At 38.2% G+C, this 13157-nt stretch overlaps 1 protein-coding gene across 6 annotated transcripts in view; it reads left to right on the forward strand.

Annotated features, from left to right (window-relative positions):
- RALGAPA1 (Ral GTPase activating protein catalytic subunit alpha 1) overlaps positions 1-13157 on the forward strand; it is a 280919-nt gene that overhangs the window by 86295 nt on the left and 181467 nt on the right. For all 6 annotated transcript variants that reach the window (XR_002725793.2, XM_023189633.3, XM_023189637.2 and 3 more), the window contains exons 15-16: positions 1942-2179; positions 3360-3521. Coding sequence is in view for 5 of the 6 variants with exons in the window: in XM_023189633.3 (XP_023045401.1) it covers positions 1942-2179; positions 3360-3521 (400 nt within the window). In the remaining variant the exon portion in view is untranslated. The remainder of the gene's footprint in view (positions 1-1941; positions 2180-3359; positions 3522-13157) is intronic.

Raw genomic sequence — 13157 nt, forward strand, 5'->3', positions numbered from 1 at the left:
CGGAGTCTCGCTCTGTCGCCTGGGCTGGAGTGCAGTGGCCAGATCTCAGCTCACTGCAAGCTCCGCCTCCCGGGTTTTACGCCATTCTCCTGCCTCAGCCTCCTGAGTAGCTGGGACTAGAGGCACCCGCCACCTCGCCCGGCTAGTTTTTTTTTTTTTTTTTTTTTGTATTTTTTAGTAGAGACGGGGTTTCACCATGTTAGCCAGGATGGTCTCGATCTCCTGACCTCGCGATCCGCCCGTCTCGGCCTCCCAAAGTGCTGGGATTACAGGCTTGAGCCACCGCGCCCGGCCTAGATTGATTCTTATTAATGCTTTTTTTAAATAAGACTTTATTATCCTCCCTTCTCAATTGGTGGTAGTTTGATTACACAGGAATTCTATATTGTTTTTTAAATCTGAGGATAGAGTGTTGACTTGAAATGTATTATGGATTCTTTGAAAAATAGAAAACAAAATATTGTTTTTTAAGATGATACATGAAATACAAATACTTGATTCTTAATGTCAAAGGTAAAAGCTGTCTCAGATCTAATTCTTGGCCATGAGTGTAGCCATTTAAATTGATTGGAGTTTTTTTTTCATATATTAGCCATTTACCTAAAATTATATGCTGGTGTTGAACAGTTCTTTAAAACCAGCTACATCTATCATCTAAACTCTTAACTTCATTAACCATTTTTTGTTTTTTCATTCAAGTTTACCCAGTGTTAGAGCTAACCTGATGGTGGGAGCTACAGGAAGATAAAATTTTATCTTGCTATGTGAAACAACTTTTTTTTGTAGTCTGAGTTTTTTTTTTTTTTGAGACGGAGTCTTGCTCTGTCACCGGGGCTGGAGTGCAGTGGCCAGATCTCAGCTCACTGCAAGCTCCGCCTCCTGGGTTTACGCCATTCTCCTGCCTCAGCCTCCTGAGTAGCTGGGACTACAGGCACCCGCCACCTCGCCCGGCTAGTTTTTTGTATTTTTTGGTAGAGACGGGGTTTCACAGTGTTAGCCAGGATGGTCTTGATCTCCTGACCTCGTGATCCGCCCGTCTCGGCCTCCCAAAGTGCTGGGATTATAGGCTTGAGCCACCGCGCCCGGCCTGTAGTCTGAGTATTAAAGTAGTCTTTTTTTTTTTTTTGGTAGTCTTTTTTTTTTTTTTGGTAGTCTGAGCATTAAATTAAAGATAGATTGGGAGGTCACTAGTTACTACAGGTCTGTACCTAAACTCTGTTCATTTTCATATTTACATTTCAGGTATGAATTTATGTGAATTCCTTTCTAAATGTTGAATTAAGCTTTTGAGAATCTTTATTTTATGACTTGCTTCTTCAATCAGAGGACATATCTTTAGTAGAAATCCGCAAAATCTCAGGGGGTACTGGCTAATCAGTTTCTGTCCTTTTATGAATTTTTTATCCTGTGATCAGATTTATTACAGAATGCTTTTAATTTAAAATTTAATTTCAGTGTTTACATATACGTTTTCAAAAATACATTTGATTAAGTTAAATATATCTCTATTATGTTGTTTCTTTATATTATTAAAAAACATTTTCGAGTTGTGGTTAGTGATTTCCATCCTTAATTTGGGAATGTAAGTTTTGGTTTTTAGTTCAGTAACTCAACATTTTCAACACTTAAAAGTATGGAGACTATTTTTTAAATAGTATTTATTTAACATTAATGTAATGCAGCATAAGAGACAGTTATAGATGTAGGGAGATTTCTTTTTAGTTTAGGTTGCTGGATGTTGGGAGTTGGCAGTTGCTGAAATGAAATTTATAGTAGATTCTGACAATTACATGAACTACTTTTACAAGTATTATCTACTAAAAAAAGCATGAAATTTTAAATTTTGCTTCTTTTTAAGTATTTTTTAAAGAATTGAATATCTGATTTTGAAGTCACACACTAAACACATCTTATTGTTATTTCTGATATTTGTCTTTGTAGACCCTGATAGTTGCCTGGATCAAAGCAAACCTAAATGTGTACATCTCCCGAGAACTTTGGGATGACTTACTGTCAGTATTGTCATCGTTGACCTATTGGGAAGAGTTGGCCACTGAGTGGTCACTGACTATGGAGACGTTAACTAAAGTTTTAGCTAGGAATTTATATAGTTTGGATCTCAGTGATTTACCATTGGATAAGCTGAGTGAACAGAAACAAAAAAAGCACAAAGGGAAAGGTAAGAATTGTTCATAGAGATGCTCTATATAAATTTGTTTAAATAATTGAGTCAGGGAAAACCATTCCAGGGAGAGGGTGAGGGTGAAATAAGTAGAATCTTAAATATTTTATTTTTAAGAATTAAACAAAATGAAAATGTATAAAATACGATTCCTTTTTATCATAAGCAGTTTTTTCTTAGAACTGAGAAGGTGGTTTCATGTTACTCTATTTAAAATGTACATAATAATTATTTTAAAAATGGTTTTTGAAAGAACTTACTTAGTTTTAACTAAAAGCAAACATTCCCTAGACATGAAATATGTGTCTGTCTAATGTTAATAGGGATTGGAGCAGTAGTGTAATGATAATATCATTAATATACGTTTTTTAAAAACTCAGTTTGTTAGGATTTTGCCTTTTTTTCCCCCAAGACAGGTCCTCACTCTGTTGCCTAGGTTAGAGTATAGTAGCACGATCATGGCTTACTGCAGCCTCGACCTCCCAGGCTCAAAGGATCCCCCTGCCTCAGCTTCCCAAGTAGCTGGGACTACAGGCATATGCCACCGTGCTCAGCTAAATTTTTTTGTTTGTATTTCTTATAGCTACATGGTTTCACCATATTATCCAGGCTAGTCTCGAACTCCTGGGCTCAAACAATTTGCCCACCTCCACCTCCCAAAGTGCTGGGATTACAGGTGTGAGCTACTACACCCAGCCAGTATTTTACATTGTTAAATATTAGTTGCTAGCTAGAATTTACATCTAAGTCACATTTCATACTTTTGTCCAGGGTATTATGTGCTCAAACTACTTTTTCCTGGACTATATTTCCCAAGTGGCTATTATTGGCAGATTAGAGATTTAGTAACCATCACCACAGGATGGGTTTTGTTTAGCACATTTCCTGTCTTTTTTTCTTGTCTAAATGTTTCATTTTTATTCCAAACCAAGTGGGTGGCAGCGAATTTCTAATAGCTTATTACTAATGGTGTAATTTTAAAATTCTGCATCAGTTTTGAGGTATGATTTATACCTAAAGTGAAACTCATAAAAGCCTTACAGTACATAGCGTTTTATCTTATTACTTTATAATTTATGTAAGCAAACGTAAGACTCTGAGGCAAGGTAGCACACATAACTTGAAGATATTATTGATCAAGTAACAGTATATTGAGATTGAAAATCTACATTTCTAGGAGTTGGACATGAATTTCAGAAAGTTTCAGTTGACAAGTCATTTTCTAGAGGATGGAGTCGTGATCAGCCTGGCCAAGCCCCAATGAGACAGAGGAGTGCAACAACCACTGGTTCTCCAGGAACTGAAAAGGCGAGGAGTATAGTACGGCAAAAAACTGTTGGTATGTACTCTTGAAAATCATGAGAATGGTACAGGGCACTACATTTATAGTCCCTGGTAACAATTTATATCAATATATCATTTTTCTTACCAGTTGATTGTTGTGAAATGAAAAACTGCCATAGCAAAGTTATTTTTCCAGAAGTACGCAGTGTCTTGTTATATGCTATGTTATCCCTTTATGCTATTAAGATTTATCAGACATTCTGTGGTTTGTTTTACTGTAGAGAGCCGTAATTTTAAATGTTATTTTACAGAATTGAAGAAGTAGAACTGTGATTCACTTTACAGAACTCAAGCATTAACTGGTATAGTTTCATTAAAGGAATTTACTCACAAATATGGAAAATTAGGGTAGCTATTTTCCAGTGCTACATTTATATAGTAGATTAGTTTCACAAACTTCCAACAAGAATCTCATTTTCTTTGCTGGCAGACAGCTGAGGCCAACATGGAGTCTATTCCTGAGTTTCTTGCTGCTTTTAACAAAAATGGAAGAACGTTCTATAACCTGTGAAATAGCAACAAAGGAACAATGTTCGGAACAATTTCTGGGCATAAAATCTCACAGCATACTGTGGAATTAGCTACCATCTCATTCCTTTTTCTCAGAGGTTTATAAACTTGGCTGAATTATAGTAGAAAGAGAACTGCAATGAGAAACAAGAAGGGCTTTTTCCTAATCTCTTTTCTTACTTCTCTTTGATCACTACATAGCTAGGTAACCCTGGGCAGTCTACCAAATGTTTGTAGGCTTTTTTTAAAAGAGAGATCTCACTCTGTTGCCTTTGTTGGATCGTAGCTCACTGCAGCCCTGGACTCCTGGGTTCAAAGTGATCCTACCTCATCCCTCCCCTGAGCCTCTTGAGTAGCTGGGACTACAGGCGCATGCCACCATGCCAGGCTAACTTTATTTTTCATAGAGACAGGGTCTTGCTATGTTGCCCAGGCTGGTCTTCAGTTCCTGGCCTTAAGTAGTCCCCCCACTTTGGCCTCCCAGAGTGCTGAGATTTCAGGTGTGAGCCATGGCACCCAGCCTTTTCTAGGCTTTTTAAGTACTTCAGCTGTGTAGTGGGAATGATAATACCGTTCATTCCTGAAACAAAATTGCCTGAAGTTATTCCAGGGTTTACAATCAGTGCTTCTATGGAAAGAGAATTTTCCATGGGAATTTATCTGTATTTAATGGTAATCAGTGAAAAATACTTAATTTTAGAGAAATTTAAAGCCATTGTTGTAAGGATACATCTTGTATAAAAAATTAGGTTCTAAAATGTTAAGAATTATGGTTTGAAAGGAAGAAACAACTAGAAAGAAAATAAGAGATTAAAGATTTTAAAAATTAAAATACATGGTGAATGTAAAATCCTTTAAAAGGATAACATATTCAGAATTGTCTTATGCTTTTAAAATAAGCATAGAATTACATTGATTGTATGTTCCAAGCTAGAATAATAAGACAATATATAAGGAAAAAGTTATTGTAGTATTAAAATGAATATAATGGGAATTTTACTATAAAATTACTTTTTGGAATCCTAAGGAAAATGATTATATTTGAAATGCCTTCCTTCATTTTATATTAATGTCACAATTATAGAAAATATTTGTGTATTAAGAAGAAATTGTTGGCTGGGTGCTGTGGCTCACGCCTGTAATCCCAGCACTTTGGGAGGCTGAGGCGGGCGGATCACAAGGTCAGGAGTTCAAGACCAGCCTGACCAACATGCTGAAACCCCGTCTCTACTAAAAATACAAAAAAAATTAGCCGAGCGTGGTGGCATGTGCCTGTAATCCCAGCTATTCGGGAGGCTGAGGCAGGAGAATCGCTTGAACCTGGGAGGCAAAGGTTGCAGTGAGCAGAGATAGAGCCACTGCACTCCAGCCTGGGGCAACAGAGGGAGACTCCATCTCAAAGAAAAGAAGAAATTGTTCTTTTAAGTGTAAATTTTTATTTTATTTCAATCTAATCTTTTTTAAAAAGTACATTTTTTTTTTCCTGATTATAGAAGTAATTTATGCTTAGTGTGGAAAGTAACATTTAGGGAAGCATAAAGACCCATTAGCTGTCTAATGAGAAGTAATCATTGTTAACATGTTGGCATATATCTTTGTAGTCTTTTACATAGCATGTAATGAGTAAAATATTCATGCTGACTTCATAGCTCGTGGTGATTACTTTCTAGTTGTACTAATGTCAAAACAGCCTTGTCTGAACTGAACAAGCCTATCAAAGTTAAAGCCTTAAAAATTTGTTGAGAAAGGTACCTGCATAAAGTTCAAAAAAGGGGCAGCAGATTAAATTAGGATGTTCTTTGGGCATATTTTTAAAAATTTTTAACATTACTGTTTTTTTTTCTTTCTGAGACAGAGTCACCTAAGCTAGAGTACAGAGGTGCAATCTCAGCTCACTGCAGTCTCTGCCTCCCGGGTTCAAGTGATTCTCCTGACTCAGCCTCCAGTAGCTGGGATTACAGGCGCACACCACCACACCCAGCTAATTTTGTATTTTTAGTAGAGATGAGACTTCACTATGTTGGCCAGGCTGGTCTTGAACTCCTGACCTCAAGTCATCCACCTGCCTCAGCCTCCCAAAGTACTGGTTTAACATTAATTTTTCCAGCCTGGGCAACATGGCAAAACTCTGTCTCTACCAAAAAAATACAAAAAGTTAGCCGGGTGTGGTAGCATATGCCTGTAGTGCCAGCTGCTTGGTGGACTGAGGTGGGAAGATCTCTTGAGCCCAGGAGGTTGAGGTGGCAGTGAGCTGAGATCACACCACTGCACTCCAGCCTAGATGACAAAGTGAGACCCTGTTTCAAAAAAAAAAAAATCATCCATTTTATTGATTGATTGATTGATTGATTGGGATGGAGTCTCGCTCTGTTGCCCACGCTGGCATGATCTCAGCTCACTGCAGCCTCTTCTTCTGGGTTCAAGCGATTCTCCTGCCACAACCTCCCAAGTAGCTGGGACTACAGGCATGTGCCACCATGCCTGGCTAATTTTTGTATTTTCAGTGGAGACAGAGTCTCACCATGTTGGCCAGGCTGGTCTTGAACTCCTGACTTTAGGTGATCCACCCACCTCGGCCTCCCAAAGTGCTGGGATTGCAGATGTGAGCCTCTATGCCCAGCCTTTATGTTTTTCATGAATGTACATAGTTAAAAATTTAGACTGTGATTAAGTGTATACATTGTAGTAAGTCTCCCTCATCAGTATTCCCCACACTCCCATTTCACCTCACTAGAGGCAACCACTATTACCAGTTTCTTGAGCATCCTAAAGATACTTTATGTCTATACAGGCTTATAGCATAACATATACAATCTTGTGAATCATGGCTTTACACATGTGAATGAAAAAAAATTCCTTTAAGTACTTACTATAAAATTGCTGTTCTATGTATTAAGGATATAGTTCTGAACAAAGCAAGTAAATTCCACTGGGGCTGACAATTCTAGTGTTGGGGAAGAAATATAATAAGCAAATAAACCAGTAAACATGTCATGAGGTAGTAAAGTTATGAAGAAAAGTCAGTCAGGATAAAGGAATAGAAAGTGTTGGAGCTAAGGACATAGGACTGTTTTAAGTAGGGAGGTCAGGGAAAGCTTATTCTATCCTATAAGAACAAAGACCTGAATTGGGAAGGTGCATTCCAGGCAGAAGGAAAAGTGAAAGTCCCAGAGCTAGGAATGTGCTCTAGGGCTTTTGAGTGTTTGAGGAGGAGTAAGGAAAGAAGAGAGTGTTAGGAGATGAAGTCAAGCTATAATGATATATCTTAAAGATTATTATATATCAGAAAAATGTTGGCCAGGCACGGTGGCTCACACCTGTAATCCCAGCATTTTGGGAGGCCAAGGCAGGAGGATCAGTTGAGGCCAGGGGTTCGAGACCAGCCTGGACAACATGGTAAAACCCCATCTCTACTAAAAATACAAAAATTAGCTGATCGTGCTAGTACACGCCTGTAGTCTCTAGACCCTGCTACTCAGGAGGCTGAGGCAAGAGAATTGCTTGAACCAGGAGGCGGAGGTTGCAGTAAGCCAAGATTGTACCATTGCACTCGGCAGAGCGAGACTCTTGTCTCAAAAAAAAAAAAAGTTGAACTTCCTATATCATAATTACATGGGGGTACTATAATTTAACCTATCTCCTGGAGATGAATATACATTTTATAATTGTGTGCTATTAAAAATGGTGTAGAATAGGCTGGGCACAGTGGCTTATGCCTGTAATCCCAGCACTTTGGGAGGCCGAGGCGGGTGGATCACCTGAGGTCAGGTGTTCAAGACCACCATGGCTAATACGGTGAAATCCCATTTCTACTAAAAATACAAAAAATTAGCCAGCATGGTAGCGTGCGCCTGTAATCCCAGCTACTCGGGAGGCTGTGGTAGGAGAATTGCTTGAACCCGGGAGGCCGAGGTTGCAGTGGGCCGAGATCGCACCGTTGCACTCCAGCTTGGGCAACAAGAGCGAAACTCCATCTCAAAAAAAAAAAGGTATAGAATATACTTACGTATTCTTCTATATTTTGTGCATATATACAAGTATATCTATAGGTTAAGTCTGTAGGGTTTGAAATTAATTTGCCCTCTAAAGAGAGGAACCTTTATAGCCTTAATAGATTTAAGTAAGGATCATTAGTAGATATCAAAAACATTAATAAGTGAAGGATTACTTGGGAAGAGGATATTCCCTTGTTGCCAAGGACTATCTTACAGATTATTTATATTTGGCAAAGGGTAAATATACCTTTACAATGGAGGGATCTGGAATCAAGCCTATATACCTAACTTCTAGTTTATAGTATATATAGGAGATACAAGAACAAATTAAATGACTCCAAGAGAAAATAATTGAACAAAATTAGAATGTAGTACATTTTATGAGACAACTGGTCTAGCCTTTTCAAAAGCACAGTATCATTTTTAAAAAGTTGAGGTGGGATCTGTTTTAGGCTCAAGAGACAATAACCAAATGCAATATATGAACTCTCATGGAATCCTTGTTTGAAAAATAAAAATTATTTTGGGATATCTTGGTAACTTTGAATACGGATTGAATATCAGATGATGTTATGGAATTTGAGTAAATTTTCTTAGGTGTGATAATGGTGTTGGTATATAGGAGGATGATCTTACCTGTAGATGAATCCTGAAATATTTAGGGATGAAGACTCATGGTATCTGCAGCTTACTTTCAAATACTTCAGCAAAAATGTACACACAAATATAAAGCAAATATGGCAAAATGCTAAGCAGTTGAATCTAGGTGGAGGTATACCTGTTTACATTACAATAGTCTTTTTTTTTTTGAGACAGAGTCTCACTCTGTCACCCAGGCTGGAGTGCAGTGGCGTGATCTTGGCTCACTGCAACCTCCCGGCTTCAAGTGATTCTCCTGCCTTAGCCTCCCAAGTAGAGTAGCTGGGACTATAGGTGCAAAGCACCATGCCCAGCTAATTTTTGTATTTTTAGTAGAGATGGGGTTTCACCATGTTGGCCAGGCTGGTCTTGAACTCTTGACCTCAAGTAATCCGCCCTCCTCAGCCTCCCAAAGTGCTGGGATTATAGGTGCAAGCCACCACGCCTCACCATCTTTTAATTTTTTCTACGTTTGAAAATTTTCTTAATAAAAAATTGGGAAGAAAGAGGCGTTTTAAAAAGTCATTAGATGACTCGTATTGCCAGCAACATAGTGAACTTGATTTCTGGAACTATTAGATATTCTTGCTAGCATTTTGTTGCACCACTGGTTTGCAAACAGAGACACCTGTAAGACTCTCCTTACTCACTTCCTTGACCAAAATAAACAAAACTATGAGCGGAAAATGGAGTGATGAGCAGTAAGCACACTGGAAAAGTGGGATGATCTTGAAGCAAATTGCTGATAATCACTTCTGGGATCCAGACTAAGACTTGAGCAAGCTTCAAGGTTGGAGGACTGAATTGAAGACTTCCATGTTAAATTGGCTGTCTTGACAAGGATACAAGTTAATTTCATGTCAGTAATGCTTCCTGGAAATTGTGCAAGCAAACACAAATTACCTCTGGAGTAATTCACTCTCAATTAGGCCTCCAGAAATTCCACAGGTTAGAATCAACCAAATATGATTCACAAAGATTATTCAATAAACATGGAAACAAATTATATAAATGAGTTAGCAAAAAAGAGAGAGATTGAGATTCCTTAAGATTTTAATCCCTAATATTGGAATAAAATAACCAATTTTGTAACCAATAAAATAACTATGTTTGAAATGTTTAAAGAGGAAAATGATAAGCTCATTGAAATGATTAAAAGGAACCAAATAGAACTTTGAGAAATAAAAATATAATTCCTGAAAGAAAAAAAAAAACAGTATTAAGCAACACATAAGATATAAATAAAGGGAGAATCGGTAACTTGGATTAGAAATTTGAGGAAATCACCCAGGACATTGAGATGGGAAATGTGAAGGAGAGGGTAAGAAATTTGTAGAACAGGATGAGAGGGTCTGATGTGTCTAGTTGGAATACCAGAAGGAGAGACTGAAGGAGAGGTAGTATTTCAAGAATGACAGAGAATGTATTAAAGCTATGAGTCTATAGGAACAGAAGCATATAGTATACCAAATAAGTAAATAGAAACCCATACTTAAACACACTGCAGTGACATAGCAGAATGGAAAGACAAAGAAAAGAGCATAAAGGCTGCAAAGAGAAAAAATACATAATCTTTCAGACAAAAACAGTTATGCTGAAAACAGTGTTCTCAGCACTGACAATGGAAGACAGAACAGCAGGATAATATCTTCAAAGTGCTGAGGAAAAATAACTATCATTATAGAATTGTGTACTGACCAAACTTTCAAAATGGAGGGTAAAACAAAGACAACTGGATTGACCTTAATGATATAACTTCTAAAAGAATATGTCAGGAAAGAAAATAACCCCACATTTAAAGTCTGAGATGTAAGAAGGATAAATGATCAAAGAAAGTGGTAAATGTGTAGGTAAAGCTAAATAAATATTATCTGAATATAGTAATTTTGGAATTGAAGGGTAGAATTTAAATACTGATCATTCATAATATATAGTTCAGGAAGAGTTTAGTGAGAGTATAAATATTCTCAAATCCTTGTTCAGGGTGAGGTAGAGAGCTGGTGTTATTGCATTAACTTTAGACTTTAAAAATATAGGGTAAAAAGACAACCCAGTTGAAAATGGACAAAGGATTTGAATGGACATTTCTCTAAAGAAGATATGGCCAATAAGCACATGCTCAAAAACACTAGCTATCAGAGAAATGCAAATGAAAATCACAATAAGGTGCCACTTTACACCCACCCACTAGGATGACTATTGTTTATCAAAATACGAATATTAAGTGTTGGTGAGGAGGTGGAGAGATTGGAATCCTTATATATTGCTAGTGGGAATGTAAAATGGTACAGCTACTTTGAAAAACACTCTGGAAATCAGTTCCTTTAAAGTTAAAATTATATGACCCAGCAATCCCATTCACAGGTATATATCCAAGAGACTTGAAGAGTGGCTGCTCTCATCAATTTTTTTTTTTTATTTTGAGATAGAGTCTTGCTCTGTCACCCATGCTAGAGTGCAGTGGCACCATCTCAGCTCACTGCAACCTCTGACTCCTGGGTTCAAGCAATTCTTCCGCCTCAGCTTCCCGAGTAGCTGGGATTACGGGCGCCTGCCACCATGCCTGGCTAATTGTTGTATTCTAGTAGAGATTGGATTTCACCATGTTGGCCAGGCTGGTTTCAAACTCCTGGCCTCAAGCAGTCCACCCGCCTGGGCCTCCCAAAGTGCTGGGATTATAGGAGTGGGCCACCATGCCTGGCCCGCTCACTTCAATTTTATATACTTGTTGCCAAAATCAATTTTAGTCCAAAGTGCAGTTTATTTCCTATTCTCAGAAAGTTCATGACCAAAAATTAGCCAGGCGTGGCGGTGTGTGCCTGTAGTCCCAACTACTCGGGAGGCTGAGGCAGGAGGATGGCGTGAACCTGGGAGGCGGAGCTTGCAGTAAGCCAAGATCACACCACTGCACTCCAGTCTGGGCGACAGAGCGAGACTCTTAAAAAAATAAAAGTTCATGACCTTCTGAGACTGACAAATTAATATCCATATGCTCTAGTATTACTATAGTATTGGGACCAATCTGATTTATTTTAATGGATTTTTCTGGTATAATTTCTCACTATTCCCTTTTGCGTATTGCACGTAAAAGCTGAAAAATAACTTCTGAATAATCCTGTAAACACAAAAAACTTTAGATTCCTCCTCGTCATTGAGAAGGGGAGTAACCTGATACAACTGTTTTTAGAGATTAATTTGGAAATGTTGAGTACTGTGAATTTAAGAAGAAACTAGTGGAACCTGAAGTGGGTAGCTTTATTAATGTAAAGTCAGGACCGGGGTAAAGGACAAACGGTGGGGATAGAGAATAACCGAGCTGCTCAAGCTAGAAGTCTGGGAATAAGCTTCAACTCTTCTGACTCTCTCCTATATCCCCAAACTCTGATTGAATCATCATATCCTGATTATTATATCTTGAGCTAAGTATCTGTCACCTTTCTTCCTTCTTTACATTTCCACTGCTGCTATCTTGGTCCAGTACACCATTACATCTACATTGCTGCACGAGTTTCCTAACTTCCCTGCATCAGTTTTTCACAACCTCTAGATCCGTTTTCTACCTTATTGTCATAGTGGTATTAAGAATAATTTCAAATTGGTGTCACTTTTTTGCTTATATTTTTCAGTGGACTTTTATTGCTCTTGGGATAAAATTGAAAATCTTACCATGATTTTTATAAGGCCCTGTATGATCAGGCCTCTGCCCACTTTTCCAATCTCATTTTATTCCTTTCTCCTTTGCTCTCTACTTTCCACATTACTAGATTTCATTTATTAAAGCAGAGAAGAAAATTCACCAACCTGGAGTTTTAGATCCAGCTTATTTGTCCTTCAAAAGTGAAGGAGAGGCTGGGTGCATTGACTCACGCCTGTAATCTTAGCACTTTATAATGTTAGATTATAGGCATGAGCCACCAAGCCCAGCCTATCTTTTTTATTTTTAATTAATCTAACAGCTAATGATTTTTTCAACAAACCGAAAACATAATATTAGGTGATTATAGCTTGTGGATGGTGAAATGATTGATAGCAGTATTTTAAGGGATGAAAAGGAGGAATTGGGAAACCTTTTAAGTATGTCTAGCTGGAAAGTGGCACAGCATTGTTTTAAAAAGAGGACTTGGGTGGGGTACAGTGGCTTATGCCTGTAATTACAGCACTTTGGGAGGCCAGGGTGTTTAGAGTTCAGGTGGGAAGCCAGGTGGCTGGAGTTGCTTGAGCCCAGTTCAAACCAGCCTAGGCAGCTTGGTAAACTCTATCTCTACAAAAAAAAAATCAAAAAATTAGTCAGGCGTGGTGGCTCGCACCTGTAGTCCCAGTTACTCAGGAGGCCGAGGTAGGAGGATCACTTGAGCCCAGGAGGTTGATGCCACAGTGTGCTGAGATTATGCCACCGCCCTCCCACTTGGATGACAGAATGAGTCCCTGTCTCAAAAAGAAAAAGAAGAGTTGGATTAGTTGTAAATGTATATTGCCAACTCAGGGGC

This window comes from Piliocolobus tephrosceles, chromosome 6 (assembly GCF_002776525.5).
Source record: "Piliocolobus tephrosceles isolate RC106 chromosome 6, ASM277652v3, whole genome shotgun sequence".
Taxonomy (NCBI): domain Eukaryota; kingdom Metazoa; phylum Chordata; class Mammalia; order Primates; family Cercopithecidae; genus Piliocolobus; species Piliocolobus tephrosceles.